Consider the following 20898-nt stretch of genomic DNA (forward strand, 5'->3'; position numbering starts at 1 on the left):
CAGACAGGGGATGACCCCTAGAACAGACAGGGGATGACCCCTAGAACCGACAGGGGATGACCCCTAGAACAGACAGGGGATGACCCCTAGAACAGACAGGGGATGACCCCTAGAACAGACAGGGGATGACCCCTAGAACAGACAGGGGATGACCCCTAGAACAGACAGGGGATGACCCCTAGAACAGACAGGGGATGACCCCTAGAACAGACAGGGGATGACCCCTAGAACAGACAGGGGATGACCCCTAGAACAGACAGGGGATGACCCCTAGAACAGACAGGGGATGACCCCTAGAACAGACAGGGGATGACCCCTAGAACAGACAGGGGATGACCCCTAGAACAGACAGGGGATGACCCCTAGAACAGACAGGGGATGACCCCTAGAACAGACAGGGGATGACCCCTAGAACAGACAGGGGATGACCCCTAGAACAGACAGGGGATGACCCCTAGAACAGACAGGGGATGACCCCTAGAACAGACAGGGGATGACCCCTAGAACAGACAGGGGATGACCCCTAGAACAGACAGGGGATGACCCCTAGAACAGACAGGGGATGACCCCTAGAACAGACAGGGGATGACCCCTAGAACAGACAGGGGATGACCCCTAGAACAGACAGGGGATGACCCCTAGAACAGACAGGGGATGACCCCTAGAACAGACAGGGGATGACCCCTAGAACAGACAGGGGATGAAATGAAAACACAATCACGGGCAGACCAACTCCGCACACAAGGAGCGGAACCGGACACAAATGAGGACACCAAAAACAAATATACAGTAAAACCAAAAATACACATAAGAACATAAATAACAGAAAACATATACAAAGAAGAAAGCAATGACAAGTACATAGATATAAACACACACACACACACCACCCCACACCTCAACACACGGGGCGCGCGCAAATACAAGTAAGAAAGGACACCAAACACCCACAACCCCGCACAACCACAGCACAAACACTCATACAGAACAAGGCAAAGCATAAAACAAACCGCAAATACAACAAAACAGGCCACGCAGAAGCCAAAAACAAACACCCACACCACACACACGCACAGACATAAATGCCCAACAGTGCACACAGACACTAGGGAAACAACACGCACGACACAGTCAGAAACCAACCACACGGATCACTCATACTTCTCCGGGTACTCCCGGAAATCGTAGGCAGCAAGCATCCCAAAGAAGTTGGTCCGTTTCAGGAATCGCACGTCCAGGAGTCACAGTAGGCCGAGGCATCAAATCCGGCACGCCAATGATGAAACACTGCACCCACGGAACCCAGATGGTAGAAGGGCACCAGGGTACAGGACGCACTCGGTCATCCAATACAACACACATATTAGCACCAGACTCGTCGACCTCCTCACCGGACGGGAGGATGATAGGGAAGAGTTTCTTCCGAGGAAGTCGGTCACAGGGCCGCACCCTAGGAAGCACACCAGGCTGCACAGCGGGCCGCACATCCAGCCGTCCACTAGGGCATGCATTATGGTTTACGACGAGTCCTGCGGAGGGCGGCACCTCAGGCGCCCCAGTGTTCCCACCAACCGGAATAGGAGCAGGGGCCCCCCCTCCCCCGTCACACATCCTTCGACAACACAACAACGAGGTTGTGGTCACCAGGGGCAACCGCCCACTGAGGAGAGCCTCCAGCAGGGGGCACAGTGTCCAACACAGAAGGCACCACAGGAGGCAACACAGCGTCGTCCACAGCAGCATCATATATCGCATCACGCTCCTCCGCCCACGTCCGGCAAGGTGACACATCCCGAGCCGAACGACGGCGCTTAAAAAGAGGCCGCTGATCGTCGGAGCTGTCAGCCCCAGCAAGTGGAGCCCCAGAAGAACCAATGGCAGGCGGCCCCAAAGCCCAGGCAGCACGATCACGCAGAACAGCAGCCTCAACAACACGGGGCAAAAAGCCACCACCATCCAAGGAGACCGGAACCGGAGAAGGAAGAGACACAGCAGGCGGAAGGGTAGACTCCAGCACACGTGAGGTATCCAGCGGGGACGATGGAACCGGCGCAGGAGAAGAGGCACGGGGGAGCAAGGAAACTACCAGAGGTGATGAGGCAGAGGGCGTAGGGTGGGGGGAGAGTCTCACACACCACTACCCTGACAGCACCGGGAAGCACATGTCCGTCTGCAGGAGAAGCAGGCACCACCCCAACAGCACTATCCAATGCCTCCACGGAAGCAACCGGCTTCAATGCCTAAGTTTCACATACCACTACCCCGACAGCCCCGGGAAGCACATGTCCGTCTGCAGGAGAAGCAGGCACCACCCCAACAGCACCATCCAATGCCTCCACGGAAGCAACCGGCTTCAATGCCTCCACCTCTGCAACCACCGAACGTCGAAGATCCGAAGCAGGTGCCCCCAGGTCCTCAGAGTTCACCGGTGGGGCAGACATACCAGGGCCAGACGGAACGCCTGCCAGAACCGCCACAGGAACCACACCTGGCACCAGGACAGAGCAAGGATCCGCCGGGGATCCTCCACTCACAGACAAGCAGGGAAAGTCATCTTCCAGGAAAACTGAAAGGGTCTCAGCACGAGGAGCGTTGCAGCTGGGCGCCACGTGGCCCACAGCGCCACACCGGAAACAGGTTCATGTCTGACCCTGATAAAATATCCGCAGAGAGAGCCCACGAAACGAAACCCTGGAAGGAATCGGGCACGTGACCCGCATGACGGGCGTACAAGTGCCCAGACGGATCCCTTTCAGCCGGCCCGCACTCAAAGTGGTGAACCGGTGCTTCACCACCACACCATATCGCGTAAACACCGACATAAGTTCTGCCTCGGGGAAGGTCATCGGCACACCATGAACACTCACAAATGTCAAGGGCCCCCAGGGATCAGAGATCTCCACAGTCACAGCCGAAGCAGGAATAGGAAGCGAGCGTGCATCCCAGCGTGCCACAAACTCCTGGTAAAGCAGCGACGTGGCAAACGACACCGCCACATGGGCAGGCGAGATCTTTTCCAGCCCCAATAGCTCAGAGACTTTGATATGGAGCACGTCCAGGAGAACAGTCTCCACAATGGGCCAGTCCACTGCATCAGAAAAATCCAGCTGCACAATATCGACTCGCCGAACACGGGTATCACTAGCTACAGTCATACCGCCAGCCGGATCCCCGGCTAGCGGGAGCTCCACACCTCAAAACGCACCCGCCCCCTCGCAATACCAGGCAGCAACTGGCAGGTCAGGCGAGCATGTCCAAACCCCCATAGCAGCCAACGATGCAATCATCTGATTATTTGTATTTGTAGTATGTGGGTGAAGCATTTACATTTGTAGTTCGAACAAAATTCGTCAGTGAAGCACTTGTTCCACAACTGTTCGAACAAAATCAGTTGTGAGTTGTGTGTAAACCGTTTTTCATTCATAAACAGGAGGTTTAGCGGGTGCATGGAATCACTTTTGGGTCTTTGTTTGGAGGACGGGCTGGCCTCACACACATTAAAAAAAAGGGTGAAATAAATTAAAATAAAACTGCTTATGTCCTTGGCAGTGTGAATAGTTGAAGGTAAACAATAAGCATGAGCAATTAAACTGTTGACTTAAAAATATTAAACACAAATAACAATGAAACCTGAAAACTTGGCTTTACACAATAACTAGCAAAGAAAATGAATATAAGAATTACATTACTCTATACAAAGAGGGTGACTACTGTGGGAATTTTCCAACAGATGTTTTCATTTAATTTAAATTCTTTATAAGTGGACTGTATGTTTATTTCAAAGCCTGCCAGGTGTTACCACTTACACAACTTTGAGGGATGAATTTATAATGCTAAATCTACCTAATAAAGTTATAATAATAAATATGGTATATAGTGGTAATTAAATTCTCACATAAAGTTAGTAACTAACTTCAAATATTAAAGAATGAACTAGAAGGGCTTAGCTACTGAGTTGGTTTGCATATGATACATCAGATGAACGTCCCGAGAATCAGTCAAATTATCGCCTCCTGGTTGGTGGTGTCAAGCCCACTTGTAACCATAAGTTGAGACGACTGGATCCCAGTTTATTATTTCCACTCTGTGAAAAACATACACTGTAACTACTGCAACGTTAATCTTTCCCCTAACTAATCTCAAATGATTGAAATAACTTCCTACTTAGAACTAAACTTACTGTGAAAGTTTAGGGTCCCATGCTGCATAACGGCCATTTAAATCTAGGACAAGAAAATATGGCCATAATTCTTTACTGAATCTAAATAAATTGACCGGACACAATTTGCCTTGGTGTGTGGAGATAGCAGCAAATGTCTAGGAGCTGTAGCACTTCGGATGACTCAAATATTAGACTATGGTAATTCGCTAACTCCTGTAGGGACCTGATTGAGCTCGTGTTGTCGTGAGGCTCTGTGCGCAAGTGATGCATCCTCCTCCCTCGATTGTGATGAACGCCCGGGAAATTAGTCACGCTATTTAATTCATCTCGTTCATTAATGAGATGGTATTGGCGTCACTTTATGCCCTAATATTTTACATAAAATTCCAGAGAACAATTTTCCATTGTTCATAACACTAGATCAGAAGTTTTTTCGTGATTTAAAGCAGATTTAATAAATGCCGGATACATGACGTGATTATTATTCTGAATCAACATGTCACAGTTGTGGAAATTCACCTTGGGACAGAAGTACACTTTACTTCTTGTTAAGTTTAATTAATTTCCAATCTAAATAACAAATGCGAATGAAAGCAAATTGCAGACTGGTTTTAGTAAGAGTTGGATAAAGAAATCGTCGCCGCGTGAGATGTGGTGTCTGGCAATAGCCCACCTTTGATACTAGGAAACTTTTGGCATTCCCTTACTAGAAATTAATGTTGTTAGTAAACTTAATTTCCTAACACAATGCAGTTATCTTGTTGTGCTAGGGGTTAGTGCATTGCGTGTTGGAAATTTCCGACATATTTCTGGGGGGGGGGGGGTGGACACAGGTCACAGTTTACTGTTTGGTACTGACATACACTGATGCTCCCCCTCGAAATTATAACTTATATATATGTTAGTAGAGAGGTATGTCTGTACATACAGTACAGATGTCCTGTATCAAGAGCTGCAGGTGGTGTGAACCTAAGTTATCTTGTCCTGTCAATTCAAGCACATCTAACTACTTGTGAAACTTTAACCTCTCTAAGAGTTGTCAAAAAATTATTTATTCTGTCTTTAAGATCAAAGGTGCTTCTGATTCTGCAGTGGTATCAGTGACCTGGGTCATTATGACTTGCAACTGGTTAAGTTACTGTGTGTGTCTGGTTGTGGATGTCGTGTTCTTATGTTATGCTTTGTGGTTCTATATTTTTATGATGCTGTTTGTGCGCTTGTTTGTGTCGTGTTGAGTGCCCTTCAGGCTGTTGGCGTGACCCGGTCTGGGTTTATGCTTTTTGTCGTGTTTTGCCATTGTGCTTTTCTTTTTGTTTGTTGTATACTTGTTTTCCTTTCTAGTTGTTATTTTTATTATTATTATTCTTATTGTTATTATTATTATTATTTTCGTTTTGTGTTGGTGCCTCTCCGTGTGTGTTTGCGGTGCTGGAAGCCTTGTTCTGAATATTTCATGTTTTGGTGTGTTATTTCTGTATTGTATTCCGCTGTGTTTTAACTTGCTTGTTGTGATTTGTTTGTAATTATTGTTGTTTTGTGGTCGGCGTTTTTGTGTTTAGTACATTTGTTCCTTTATGTTTTTGTACGTTTGTGCTTTGTTATTTTGGTGTGTTCTATGTTGTTATTGTTTACTTTTATTGTACTTATAAGCATGCTTGCATGTAAAAATAAATAAAAAAAACAAAAGTTCATGCGGTTTAGGAAATAGTCGACATGAAAGCTATTTTATTGACTCAGGTCAATATTGAAGTCACCTAGAATGATGTGATTTTTGTTGAGCTTGTTATTTATGATAAGATTCCCGTGTTATCAGTTGTATTAGTATTGAGAGATCTGTAGATTGCTCCAATATTCAAGGAGGATTTAAGGGATTTAATGGAGAATTGAGCAAAAGGTATATTCACAGTAGTCATCTCTATCACTAATGACACTATTGCAAATGAAGATAATTTGGTAATAGATTGCTGTGCCACCTCCTTTTTTATTTGACCTACATTTGTGAATGACTTTATAACCGGCTAAGTTGTAAAGATGGTATGGTCTTTACTTAGCCATGTTTCTGTTAATATAATAAACGATAGTTTAGTACCTAGTGCTGTAAGTAGTGCATTTATATCATCAAAATGTTTACCAAGCGATCTGACATTTTGGTTGAAAACTGATAGGCAAGTGTTATTTTAGATATTTTTTTTGCAAGGTTTGCTGTGTAATACCTGCAGTAGTGATGATCAATGTGCTGGTTATTGTAGATTTGTGACAGCAGATTTAGTTCAGGGTCAAAATCAGCTTGCATGTAAATACAATAGTCAAGATACAATAAAGTTAGCGATTACAGAACAGTAAAATACTAAATCTACTGTTAATCTACTTGCTATAATTTGTACAAATTATAGTAAAATTTAGATTGATAATAAGCAACATTAAAAATTAAAATTATGCAAATGAAATAAAAGTAATAGGAAATAATATTACTGTAAGTGACAAATGAAGAAATGAACAATATAAAATGGCGGGATAAACAAGAACAAAAATGTAAACCTTTTGAATGGAAAGGCAGAGCTATAGTGCACTTTGGATGTTAGATGTAACTATAAGTTACACTCTGGGGTTGAGAGGGTTCAGTGGTAGAGGGGACGCCAGGGATAGGGTTCACTTGGCATCTGTTAATTCAGCCATTAATCCGCAGTCAGTAAGGTGTGCCTTAGTGGTTATTTCATAAGTTTTCTCAGTGTCAGACTTCTTAGCTAGTATTTTACCACCTCTTACAAAACAATGTTAAATTGACCCATTGGAATTTTTACGAACTTGGCGCAGTTTAATGAAAAGATTTTCTCTTCCTGGTCAAACATTCATACACATAAACAAAGATTTTTTCAGACAGTGCAACTCTGATAAGGTCTAACTTGTGCCAACATCTGTCTATTTTCACTCAAATTCTTCTGGTATTTACACCAAGGGATTTGGCACTCCACTCTGTATGCAGCTTCCATGTCTCTTGCTTGAATTTCATAATTCATCTTTTCACGTAATTCCGTAATGTTTATTGAAAATTATAATTAAGGTATTGTAAACTGTTGGTGTTGATAGGCCTTTTACAGATCAGTGGACAGTTACATTTAAATAATATGGATAAAGTATTAACTTAAATATATTATTATTATTATATAATATAAAATATTCAAAAAAATACATTATCATTAGTATTATTATATGCTGGCAAAGGCATTTCGTCAGCATAGTATCGGGCTTACCGTAGCCACATAGAGCTGCACGTGTCATCGACAAGAAGAAGCAACAGATGAGCCAAGAAGTAAATTTGAACTATACTTGAAAATTTGCAGTGATTATTAAACTAATAACTTGTAACGTAAGTTTACATGTACATATTTGGTTGATTAGACATAAAGTGTTTAGTGGTTTTGATATTTATTTAGTATAGTCTTGGTTACAGCAGTCGGTTTGTTGGCAATATAGTGAAGTGTTGTAGTAGTCAAGACGAAGCCTGGAGAGGGGCAGAGAGCTGAGTAAGGCCGGGGGTATAGAGCTCGGATGAGGGGCGAGTGTGTAGAGCGTGGCGCTCGGAATGCTCACGAAATCGAGGAGCTCGAGTGCGGGACGAGAACGTGGAAGCTCGATGCGGCCAGAGTCTTGCGGTCTGCTCTGTGTCCAGGCTGAAGCGTCTTGTGAGGGATGGAACTGGACACTTCGAGTGTTACATGTTGTTGGTGAATACTGAAGGTGTCTGACATCTCTCAATTGTCTGTATTGAACCACTTTTGGAGTTAAATTGATGATTGATTGATTGATTGATGAAGATTAAGCCATCCCAAGAGGTGGCACGGGCATGAATAGCCCGTAAGTGTTAGTGTTTTTTTGAGTGAATGTGATCTTTGGTCGTGAATGATGATGATTCGTTGTTGTTGTTGTTATAGATTCAGCTACTGGGAACAAAAAGTTCCAAGTAGCACGGGCTATGGTGAGCCCGTAGTGGACTTACCTGGCACAGGAGTGGGGCGGTAACCGTGGATGATTGATTGATTGATGAAGATTAAGCCACCCTAAAGATGGCATGGGCATGAATAGCCCGTAAGTGGTGGGCATTTTGAGCCATTACCAGTATCAAGAGCTGATACTGGAGATCTGTGGAGGTGCGACTGCACCCTGCGTGACGGAGATGTCTCCCGTCGATGATGACTCGCTGTTGACTGGTTATATTACCAGTCTTCACCTGACCTGACCATCCTCTAGCAGATTGGGAAGAATTATTAACTGTAATTAGTTGTACACTTAGGAAATGTGAATATTTAGAGATAGGTTATGTAGGATTAACAAACCCATCCCATTCTCTGCACATAAGCTAATGAGAGTATGGAGCAAATATATTATACTTGTTTCAAAATCCATCTTCACAATTCTCCCCCCCCCCAAGAGTTTCTTGCACATCCAACCTTGTAATGAGTCTCTCGTGAAACATATAGTATCAAAGGCTTTGCTAAAGTCAAGTTATAAAATCTCACAAATATTTCCCCTATAAACTTCTTTAAATTCAGATATTTTACTTGATTTACCTCAGGGCCACCAACCCTAGTGGCCTCGACCAGAACAGGAAGCCAGTGACTTGTCGTAGGTCCCCACATTTGCCTTGATGATCTTTTCCAGATAGATTGTAAATCTTAACACAGTTTTAGCAGTTAAGGCTTCGGCTGGTAGGCGGTTCCATTGGTTTATAACCCTGTTTTGGTCTTCAGACCCTTTGTTGAGATCATGAAGTTCTCTTTGTAAGGTTTCAATGTCATTATCATTTCCCACTTTGCCATAAATCGTTTTGTCATATGCATATTTTATTATGTGGTTTGTAATATTTTCATATATGTCTTTGAGTGATATAACAAAAAGGTTTAGCCCCAAAATGGACCCTTGTGGCACCCCAATTACCACATTTCACAATTCAGTTTCATTCCCATTTAGTACGACCCTTTATTTTCTTTCCTTCAACCATTGCGTTATCCATTCTAATATTTTACTATTCATTCCGTGGGCCTGTAATTTCCTTGCCAGTCTTTCATGTAGTACCTTATCAAAGGCTTTAGCAAAAGCCATGTATACCACATCCACTGGAAGGCCCTTGTCTGAGTAGGTGGTTACCGTTTCCAAAAATGTTTTGGAAACGGTAGTTTTCTGCTGAGCTCTTTCAAACTTTTTGAAAAAACAGTGGTGCCATTTGCATTTGTATAATCTAGAGGAACTACCTACATTGTTACTTCTGGTTCAGAGATTTTGTGAAAAGTAGTTTCAGCGGCAGGTATAGTTAGTTCTTCTGTTAGTTCCTTAAAGACTTTAGATTGAATTCCATAAACACCTGGAGCTTTTGGGTCTCAGTTCTTCCTAATTATTTTTGACATTATGGGTATATCCCTAAATTCATTCTCCCTAAATTCATACCCCATTAAATTCTGATGGTTTATAGTTACTCTCTCATTCCTTGATACTCTCCTCGACGGTAGTCTAGAAATTCATCATCTTTAACTTTTATGTAGGATTCTATGTGGGATTTCTTTTTATGTGGCAAATATTTCGGAAAATAATAATTCATCAGAGGGACACCAGTTCTCTGTAGGCCTCGACGAGGACAAGAAGCCGGCGGGTTGTTAAAGGTCCCCCAATTTGTCCTGATGCTTTTATCGAATTGGATTTTGTAATTCAGCACATGTTTGGCAGGTGCGGTTCCGGCGGGTAGGTGGTTCCATGGGTTTATAATCTTGTGGGTGAAAAAGCATCTCCTGTGTTCTGTCCTACATTGTGGCTTGTTAAACTTGAAGGCGTTGCTCCTTGTTTGTGTCACATTGAACCTTTTTAAGTTGTCTGGATCAATATCCGCCAAACTGTTCAGTATTTCAAGTGTGGATATCAGCCCTGTGGTTGAGTCACCGCTCTGTACCTACCTTCAACTCGCATCCCGTTCTCTGCTCAAGTTTTCTGCATCCTTGCCCCATCCTTCCACCTCCTGCTTACCGGCTGTGGTCATCGGATTCGCGGATCAGCCCTGCCATGTCTGATTAGCAATGTTGTTAGCCTTGTGGCCCCTTAAACTAATTACTAGGAATAGTCAAACGAAATTTTGGCTGCAAGGAAAAGAGGGTAGTCGTTCAACTGTATAAATCTCTGGTGCACCCCTACCTGGATTATTGCATCCAAGCATGGAGACTCATCTTCAGAAATACATATATCTGCTCTGGAGAAAGTTCAACGCCGGACAACAAAATTATTCCAGAACTAAGTTGACTCTCATACCAGGAACGGTTGAGGGCCACAGGGCTAACAACACTGCAAACAAGACATGACAGTACTGATCTTATTGAAACTTTTAAAATACTCAACAATTTGGAGGATATTGACCCAGACCACTTCTTCAAAAGGTCAGATGCAACGGAAACATGGAGCAACGGTTCAGAGATGACATTATTATAACTCCGATTATTGAGTTTAATTGTATAATTAAATTTAATTGTTTAATTTAATATTAATATGATATTTAATATTAATTTAATTTAATATTGTATAATTTAAATTTAATATTGTATAATTAAAATTTAATATTGTATAATTAAAATTTAATTGTTTAATTTAATAAGTATTGTGTTTAATTAATACATTAAAATACAACATTACATATACTGTTTTTTATTTTTCAGGATGGATTATTCAAAATTCATATCGACAACATCTGCCAAAAGAAAGCCTTCAGGAATAAGTGAAATGAGTAAGTTCTGTTGGAAATTAATTCCCTGTCGTGTGGTGCCATGAAGTGGGTGGATGGGGGGGAGGGAGAGCTTCAGGCTGTCGTGTGGTGCCATGAAGTGGGTGGATGGGGGGGGGGGGAGGGAGAGCTTCAGACTGTCGTGAGGTGACATGAAGTGGGTGGATGGGGGGGGGAGGGAGAGCTTCAGACTGTCGTGTGGTGGCATGAAGTGGGTGGATGGGGGGGGGGAGGGAGAGCTTCAGACTGTCGTGTGGTGGCATGAAGTGGGTGGATGGGGGGGGGAGGGAGAGCTTCACACTGTCGTGTGGTGACATGAAGTGGGTGGATGGGGGGAGGGAGGGAGAGCTTCAGACTGTCGTGTGGTGACATGTAGTGGGTTGATGGGGGGAGGGAGAGCTTCAGACTGTCGTGTGGTGCCATGAAGTGGGTGGATGGGGGGAGGGCAGGGAGAGCTTCAGACAGACTTAAGTGTGCTTGGCCAGGAATGTGGACGCAAAAGAATATTTCATTAGTGAATTACTGGAACTTCAGCCGGTCAAGACCACGGTGACCTAGCAGGAGGTGTGTTGTCATCATGTAACTGTTGTTATGATAGAGTCCTCGGCAAGCAACCCCGCTTACGGGGGTTCGATGCCTCTCGTTCAGAGGTCAAAGCGAGATCGTGAGTTTGCCCATAATTAAGGTACAGCGGGTGAAGGGCCACCATGCATGCCCGGGAAGTAGTGATTTATGTGCTGTCAGTACATGAAGAGTTCTTGAAATTAATACGTTGAAAAAAAAATCTTTAATTGGACAAGTATTGTTTTGTTACTATGCTTGTGACTTTTGGGCAGAAGCCTAAAATAACAGAGGTTCAGTACTCTCTCATAAGCTGACGTAATTTGCTGATGTAAAATTAAGAAAGCGTTTGAGTCATGAGGTAGTCATGTTTGTGGGACCTGAAGAGTGAGTGGGAACCTACTCTTCATGATCTCACTGACTGCCTCAACTTGTCTAAACATACAGAAGTAACGTGGTATATTTATTCCAAGTGAAGTCACACCACTGCATACATGGTATTAATACTGGTAATATGACCATATCACTTTATTATGTAACCCCCTCCCCATCCGGCCCGTTGGCGTCGTGAGGGGGCTTGGTGGACGGCTGCCGGAGTGTGATGCTCCGTTGGGCAGTCCTCTGTCCTTTTCTGGCCTTGCACTCCTGCTGCTGTCTTCTCCAATTGTGCTGGATCGCTTTTCCTTTTCCTTATGTTTCGTTTTTCTCCCCCCTCTTCTCTTATCTGCTTGTCGTTTCCTGCCGACCTTTTGCTTGTTTTGGATTATTTCTTTGGACTTCTTCTATTTTGACGCCCGGGTGCTTGAGGAGGCATACTCTTGCACCCGTAGAACTGTAGTACCCAACGTCTCGAGAGAGGGGAACCTTTTATTGTCAATCCCCCTTTCGTCGCTGAACCCGATCTCGACGGACTGACGGTTCTTAAGGTGGCGTTTGTGGGGCGTATACTCACGACGCACCCCTAGGGGGCCCCAGCATGATCGGCGATAGCTTCCTGTTGGGTGTCCTGCCTCTAATTGTGGCTCCATGGTGGGTATGGGGGCACATTCGTGGATGAATTTGTCACTTTTCGTCTCTATGTCGTTGAATGTTTCCGTTGTACCCTCTCAGGCTCGTGGGGTGGGCGACCAAGCCCCCGAGTCGGCCTGTATTGGAAGACCAGGCTCTGTAGCTCCCGCTGCGTTGGACCCCGACTTTGCTCCTCCTTTGACCGTCCTGACTTCTTCCCCCAGCTCCCCTCCCTCCTCTGTGGTTGGGTCGAGCCTCCAGCCCCCGGTGGTGACCACTACGTCCCCTGGTGTGGCAAGTCTTTCGTTGTGACTACTGCGCCTTTTGACCCCTCTCTCTCTAGGGGTTCTCAATGCCGTTCGCGCCCCAACCGCACTCGCTCGATTCCTTCCCGTGCTGATGCGTATCAGGCCTTGTTTGGTCCTGCTTCATGGGCCAAATACTTTGATCTCCTCCCTCTTGATTCTGCGCCTCCTGACGATTTCTCCCTCCATCGGCATCTTGTAGATTCCGTGGATGCGTCTGTTACTTTCAACCCCACTCGTGTCTCGGTACACGTGTCGTTGCTGCACCTTCTCAGGATGCGGCTTCCCGCTTGGCTGCCTTATCTTGCCTTGGCGAGATTCCTGTTCGGGTCTTCAAGAACGTTCAGATGAATGCCAGTGTTGGCACTATTCTCCTCCCACCCCATGTTGCAACCGGTGTTCGGAATCTGCAGGATTGCCACGATGATATTCGGCATATCCTTGATGCCCAAGGCCATTCTGTCCTCCAGGTTGACTCGTTTACTCGTCCCCCTTGTGGTCGTCGCCGTCAACCCCTTCGCGTTGTGAAGATCACCTTTGATGGTAGGACCCTTCCATCCTCTGTCATTCTTGCTGGTGCGAGGTGCTCTGTCCAGGAGTATATTCCTTCTCCTCGACTTTGTAACAAGTGCTGGAGGTTTGGGCATGGTGCCCTCCGCTGCTTTGGGACTGTCTCTCTCTGTCCTTTGTGTGGGAGTGAAGGTCACTCTAAGTCGGAGTGCACTTCTCCCCAGGCTCGTTGCCTCAACTGCGGTGAGGCCCATCCTACCTTCTCCCGTGCGTGTGTCCATTACAAGCTTGAGGCAGCCGTCCTCAACTTGAAGCACCGGGAGCGTTTATCTTTTCCTGAGGCGAGACGCCAGGTTCGCCGGCTCCCGCCTTTTGCTAATATCTCTTATGCTCGCGTGTTGCGCTCTTCCTCTCCTCGTCCTTCCCGCCTTCCTCAGACTCACAACCGTTTCCGGGCCTTGGACCCTGATGTGCCCACTGCCCCCTCCTTTGTTCCTTTGGGTTCTCTCCCGAAGGGTCCTCCTCCTGGTCCTCTGTCTGGGGTTCCCCTTCCTTCTACCCGGTCTGTCGTGTCTCCTGTGTCTTCTTCCTCGTCCCCCTCCGATCCTCCTTCCCATCCCCTTCCTCCATCTATCGGCTCTCCCCACCGCCTGTCGGTGCAGGCGGATGTCCATCGCTCTCCTAACGGCCGTCGTGTGTGCTCTCGTTCGGCTTCTCCTGTTGAGACACTGGAATCCGTTGCCCGGTACGTAGTTGCTGGGACACCGGTCTCTTTAAGTCAGAAGCGAAAGCCTTGCTCCTCTCCTTCCTCTTCCCGGGCGGGTAAGAAGGCTTCGCTTTCTTCCTCAGCTCCTACTTCTGGCTCTGTTGCTCCTTCCCCTCCCGTTTCAGTGATTGCGCCCCCTGTTCCTGCTATGGAGGTTTCTTTGGCCCCTGCTTTCCTTTCGGTTGCTGCTCTTGCTGAGGTGCGCTCCCCTCTTTCTACTCCCCCTCTTCCTGCTGCTGTCCATGACTGCTCCTCTCCGTTGTCTCCTCCTCTTCCTCCTCCTCCTCCTCCTCCTCCGGACCCCGCCCGCCCACCTCTGATCTGTTCTCCCGTTTCCTTCCCTCCGTCTTTGCTCAGTTTACCCATGCCCCCTAACCCTGACTTTGCTGACCCTGATCCCGACCCTGATATTCTTTAACGTGCTCTGTTGCTCTTTCGCCTTTGTTTCTTCCTTGTTCTCTGTTTTTGTCCTTTCTCTTCTCGTCGTTGTCCATTCTTCAATGGAACGTTCGAGGTTATTACGCCAATTTCCTCGAACTCAAACTTCTGATTTCGCGGTTTTCGCCCCTTTGTGTCTGTCTCCAGGAGCCAATGCTTGGTGCTCGTCCTGGTCGTTTTCGTGGCTATTCCTTTCTCTCCCCCCCCCCCAGCCATTGCTGGGGCTTCTAATTCTTCTGCTCTCTTGATTCGTGCTGATGTTCCCTTTGTTCCTTTGCTTTTTCCTTCGCCTCTCCATTGTTCTGCTGCTCGTATCTTTGTGGGGAAATGGTACACAGTTTGTTCCATTTATCTCCCCCCGAGTGTCCCGCTCTCTCTTCCTGATTTGAAACACCTCCTAGACTCCTTGCCGGAGCCTGTGCTCCTGCTGGGTGACTTCAATTGTCATCATTCTCTTTGGGGTGACGTGCTGGCGAATACCCGGGGTCGCCTCCTTGAGCCGTTTCTCCTCTCTTCTTCCCTGTCTCTTCTGAATTCTGGTGAGCCCACTCATTTGGACTCTCGGACTCGCACCCTTTCTTGTCTTGATCTTTCTCTCTGCTCTTCTTCTCTTTACTTAGATTTCACGTGGCAGGTTCTTGATGACCTCCATCGAAGTGATCATTTCCCCATCCTTGTTTCCTTTTTCTCCTTTCGCCCTTCCCTCTCTTTCCCTAGGTGGCAGTTTGCTAAGGCAGACTGGACCCTATTTACCCTCAGTGCTGCTCTCTCTGACCTCTCCCTTCTGCCTCTCTCTCCCGCTCTCCTCCTTTTCCATGACACTGTCTTCAACGCTGCCCTCCGCTCTATTCCTCACTCTTCCTCTCGGGGTCCACGGAAGTGCGTTCCCTGGTGGAATGCGGACTGTGCTCGGGCTGTCCGCTGTAAGCGTGCAGCCTGGAAGAGGCACCGTCGTAGGCAGACGACCGATTCTTTTCTTTTCTTTCGGAAAGCGAGTGCGGTGGCCCGTAGGGCCATCCGTACGGCTAAACGTGAATGTTGGGCATCTTATGTCTCAACAATTACGTCCGAAACCCCTCTGGCCCAGATCTGGAAGCGTATCCGCAAGATAGCGGGTAAGTTCGTTCCCGATGTTTCACCGGTCCTTTACCTCCATGATACTCTTGTGGCGGACCCGTTGCAGGTCGCTTCCGAACTAGGTTCCCACTTTTCTTCTGTTAGCTCTGGTCTGCATCTTCCCCAATCTTTCCTTCTTCGTAAACCTGTCCTTGAGTCTCGTCCTTTAGATTTCTGCACTCATCTACAGCTTCCCTATAATGATCCCTTCTCTCTCTCTCTGAACTTCGTTCTGCCCTGGCCCTCTGCGGTTCTACGGCGGCGGGCTCCGATGGTATTCATTATGAGATGCTTCGCCATCTCCCTCCGAGCACGTCTCAGTATTTACTGAGTCTGTATAATCGGATCTGGGAGTCGTCGTCAGTCCCTGAGGACTGGCTCGATGCCGTTGTCCTCCCTGTTCGCAAACCAGGGTCTCTGGGTACTTCCCCTAAGGACTTTCGCCCTATTGCTCTCACAAGTTGTGTCTGCAAACTCTTTGAACGTATGGTTAACGTTCGTCTGATGTGGTTCCTGGAACACCATCACCTCCTCTCCCCTTCTCAATTTGTTTTCCGCAAGTGCCGCAGCACGACAGATGTCCTGGTGAACTTGGAGGTCTATATTCGTACTGCTTTTGCTGCGAAGACCTCCGTTGTTGCCGTCCTTTTTGACCTGGAAAAGGCTTACGACACCACTTGGCGTTATCATATCCTATCTCAACTTCATTCTTTTGGCCTTCGTGGTCATCTCCCTCTCTTTCTCCGCAGCTTCCTCTCTCGTCGTTCCTTTCGGGTGCGCCTTGGTACTGCTCTCTCTTCCTCTTTTCAGCAATACGAAGGTGTGCCCCAGGGTAGTGTTCTGAGCACTACTCTTTTTCTGGTTGCCCTCAATGGTCGTCTTTCCTCTCTTCCTTCTGGTGTCTTCTCCGCTCTCTATGTCGATGATCTTACCCTTTGTTGTCAGGGTGATGATTCGCCTCTCTTTCAACGCCGGCTTCAACTTGCAATTGATGCCGTGTCGTCTTGGGCCACTGATCATGGCTTCAAGTTCTCTACTTCTAAGACTTGTGCCATGACATTTACGCGGAAACGGGTTGTTCTTCGTCCCTCTTTGTCACTTTATGGTCTTCCCCTTGAATACAAAGATTCCGCGAAGCTTTTGGGGTTATTCCTTGACACTCGTTTGTCTTGGTCTCCCCATATCTCTTACCTCCGTGTTGAGTGCTCTAAGGCCCTTACCCTCCTTCGGGTCTTGTCCCATACTTCTTGGGGGGCAGATAGGCGCACTCTCCTTGCTTTACATTCCTCTCTCGTCCTGTCTAAGCTCGATTATGGTTGCCCTGCTTACTCGTCTGCTTCTCCTTCTACTCTTCGCCGTCTTGATGCTATGCACCATACTGGGTTACGCCTCAGTTCTGGTGCCTTTCGTTCGACTCCCGTCCTTAGCTTGTATGTTGACACTGGCTTCCTGTCTCTCCCGGACCGCCGTGATCGCTACTGTCTTCGCTATTTTGCGCGGTCCTTGCAACATCCTTCCTCTCGCCTCTGTCGTGCTTTAACTTTTACCCCTCCTGCGGTTCCTATTCCTCTTCACCACCTCCGGTTTCTGTCCGGTTATCTCGCCTGCAGGATTCTCTTTCCGTTCGTATTTCTGATGTTTCTCCTCGTGTTGTTCCTTCTTTGCCCCCGTGGAGGGTCCCTCTTCCGCGGTTTTGTACATCCTTGACCCGTATCACTAAAGCTTTTACCCCTCCTACGGTTCTAAAACGCCTTTTCCTCGAGCACTTTTCTTCTCACTTCCGCTCTGTTTCTGTCTTCACCGATGGGTCTAAGTCAGCGGACGGTGTTGGCTACTCTGTTGTTTTTCCTGATCGCACTTATATGTGTCGCTTGCCTCCGGAGACTAGCATCTTTACAGCGGAACTTTATGCTATTCTCTATGCTCTTCGTCTCCTGCTTTCTCGTTGTCAGTCCTCCTTTGTAGTTGTTGTTGATTCTCGTAGTGCCCTCATGGCTCTCGGGTCCTTTAATCCGGTTCATCCAGTGGTTGTCGAGATCCAGCATTGGCTGTTTCTCGTTCACAGTAAATTTAAGTCGGTTGAGTTTTGTTGGGTTCCCAGCCATATTGGTGTGTCTTTAAATGAGCGTGCAGATGCTGCCGCCAAGGAAGCTGTCCGCTCTTGTCCCATCTCTCGTAAGGGCATTCCGTATTCCGACTTTTACCCGGTTATCCATTCCTCAGTCCTTACCCGTTGGCAGGCTTCTTGGTTGTCTGTTACTGGTAACAAGCTACGTACTCTTAAATGTTGTGTTTCCTCGTGGCAGTCCTCCTTCCACCGTAACCGGCGGTGGGAAACAGCTCTGGCGAGGTTGCGTATTGGCCATACTCGCTTAACCCATGGTCACTTGATGGAGCGCCGCCCTGCTCCTTATTGTCCTAGTTGCATTGTCCCTCTTACGGTCGTGCATGTCCTTCTTGAATGTCCTGACTTCCAGGACGAGCGTGTGTCTTGCTTTCCGACCGCCCCACGCGGTCACCTGTCCCTCGATAGAATTCTTGGTGACTCGGATACTTTTGATATCGTTCGCCTTATGCGTTTTTGTTCTCGTATTGGCATCCTTGGTGATATTTAGCGCCCTCTGGTTATTTTGCGTATTTGATGGTGCTACATAGCCTTCCCGGTTTGGTGCCTTCTTTTGATAATTACTTACTTACTTTATTATGTAATAAAACATTACTACTACTAATAATAACACATGATTATTATTATTATTATTATTATTATTAAGAACAAAATGCGAGCAGGGAATGTTCCTTGAGCCAACCATTACATAAAGATAAAAAAAGGAAGCGAGTCAACATGGCGACGGCTGGAGGTGGGTACAGCATCTCTCCTTCAGACATTCACGATACCTTTGAAGGTTTTAAGAAACCACTGTTACATGGCAATCATTTAGATCAAGATGGTCTCCTGGTCGTAGAGGAGGATCCTAAGGGAGTTTTCCTGAACAGTAAACATCACAATAAAACGCCGGCAATACCCATAGGTAAACTGAGATTATCCCGGGCCCACACGGCCCGGGATAATCAACCTCCTCCACTAAACCAAGGTAGTACAAATTCTCCTGGTTTGCAAACTTTCATGATTGCCATTGATGATGACAAGTCCAAAGATAGGAGTGTTTTTGGAAACAGCAGGGCACAAAGTATCCTGTATCATGCCATTCCCAATGTGAGATTATTTTCTACGCCTACCTCCCTTAGGAGGTGGACTACAAGTTTAAAGGCTGCTCACGGCAGTTAAGCATGAGTCCAACAGAAAAAGGAAAAGCGGGAGCAAACCGCCAGGCTTCCACCACCAGGGGTGAAAACCTGTCCACAATAGGCCGCTGGCTCCTCCTAGTTAAACAGGACGTTAAAACTAATAAAGGGTAACCGACGGGTTCTCACAATCAAATATTTATATTTGATGTGGCGCTATGAATTGGAATTCGAATTCCTAAGAACAGCCGCCTTATCAAGATCACATCAACATTTAATCGTAATGTGCAGAAATATGGTGGAACAATATGGTTGAAGGGTTGACAACAAAGACCGTTTTCTATAACATAACAATTTATTAATAACAAGAGACTAACTACTACATTACCGAGTTTACGTTACGTTAATGTCAATCCAGTGGCACGATAACAAGCAGCTAAATAGCAACCCTTGCTGTGAGGCTGCATACTGAACTAACCTGAACACAGGTGTGCCCACTGATGACGCAATATTGCAAATCAAAGAAAAATATCACAGACTAAGTTACACCACAGCGAATGGTTATGTTATTGTCCATCAAGTGGCATTTGCAACACAGCTATTCAACAGCCCCTCGAGAAGTGACAGCAGGCTCCATCTTGCTGACACTTCGGGCTGACAACATGAAATAACTGAACAAATGAAGGATATCCACTGAAGACACAAGCATGCAATCAATAGTGTCTCGGTTTCCCTGACAGCTACTATAATCACAAGCTTAGGGGTCCTCCCGCCCCCCAGGAGAGACCCACGTAACTAGGTGGGTAGTCCAACAGTGACCCCCCTATCACAACCCAGTGTGAACACTCTTTGCAACTCCCTACAAGAAGTTGCCCTGTAAATAATAACAAAGACAGGCAAGGCGGGATTCTGGGACAAAGCTCCACAAATCCCTAGATTACTCTACTCTCGTCACCAGACGACAACCAAAAGAAATTGCCTTAAGTGATTAATTACGTTAATTGACTGATCGCAGCAGTCAGCAACAAAGTACTACGGTAATCACAAACAATTGTCTCACACTAGACAACATCATGGTGATACTCTACGTTAATCATTAACACTTGTCTCTCTTGTTAACAATAACTCAAACTTATATTACATCACACTTGACGCCTAGCAAGTATTCAGTGAGTAATCCTCAATTAAGGTCAAACGGACAACTAATTACATCCCCATTGAGTTACCTTAACTAAGCCTACCCTAACTTGGTAGCTTCTCCACAGTCTGTGTCCAAAAAATTACTAGTGAGTGTTAATTACCCTAATTAGCTCCGAGTAATTAATTAACTGTCACCAGGACTGATAATTAATCATCCATAAATACGTCTTACTCCGCACTGCCTAAGCAGGTCTCATCAAACACTGTGACTTCACGGGAAAGGAGTTAATTACCCCTAATTAACAAGATGTGCCACTAATCCACTGTCGTCAGACAGGATATGATTAATACAACGATTTATGCTAGCTCCATGACCTCGCTTTACCGAGTCATCGGAGCTCTCCAGATGCTAATTACTCCACTAATTAACATGAGCCACTAATTGCTATACCTCAGAAAGGTAATTAGTCTTGAGCAAATTACGTTAACACAAATACTGACAGACTCTGACAGATCCTCTCCCACTACATGAATTCATGATGAGAAAGCTAATTACATAATTAGCTAGAGTGGTCAATTAGTTGTCATACGGACAATTAATTGCTCCCGAGACGTATCTCACTCAAGCTCAATGCTGTTCTCTCTCATAACAGCCCTCACTCACTCAACAATAAGTGTGCACCCCTTATCCAGTTAATTCCCCAATTATTAACTCACTGAATCCTTTGGTCCTCAACACAACTTAAAGAAACAAAGTAACCCCGGTGTTACATAGGTCACACTACAATGGCATGCAACAACACAAATGCACTGCCCACATACGGTTGCGGCTACTGCAACTCGCTAATTACTGTGCCCACACAATAATGACACACAGTTGTGCAACACACAA

At 46.1% G+C, this 20898-nt stretch overlaps 1 protein-coding gene across 3 annotated transcripts in view; it reads left to right on the plus strand.

The window, feature by feature from the left end:
• LOC123757609 (kynurenine/alpha-aminoadipate aminotransferase, mitochondrial) overlaps positions 1-20898 on the plus strand; it is a 221862-nt gene that overhangs the window by 43486 nt on the left and 157478 nt on the right. For 2 of the 3 annotated variants that reach the window (XM_069326948.1, XM_045741417.2), the window contains one exon: positions 10855-10922. In XM_069326948.1, coding sequence (XP_069183049.1) covers positions 10856-10922 — 67 coding nt within the window. In that variant the 5' untranslated portion in view covers position 10855. Of the gene's footprint in view, positions 1-10854; positions 10923-20898 lie in introns of those variants that run through there. The other variant, XM_045741418.2, reaches the window with a different exon arrangement.

Source organism: Procambarus clarkii, chromosome 19 (assembly GCF_040958095.1).
Source record: "Procambarus clarkii isolate CNS0578487 chromosome 19, FALCON_Pclarkii_2.0, whole genome shotgun sequence".
Classification (NCBI taxonomy): Eukaryota; Metazoa; Arthropoda; class Malacostraca; order Decapoda; family Cambaridae; genus Procambarus; species Procambarus clarkii.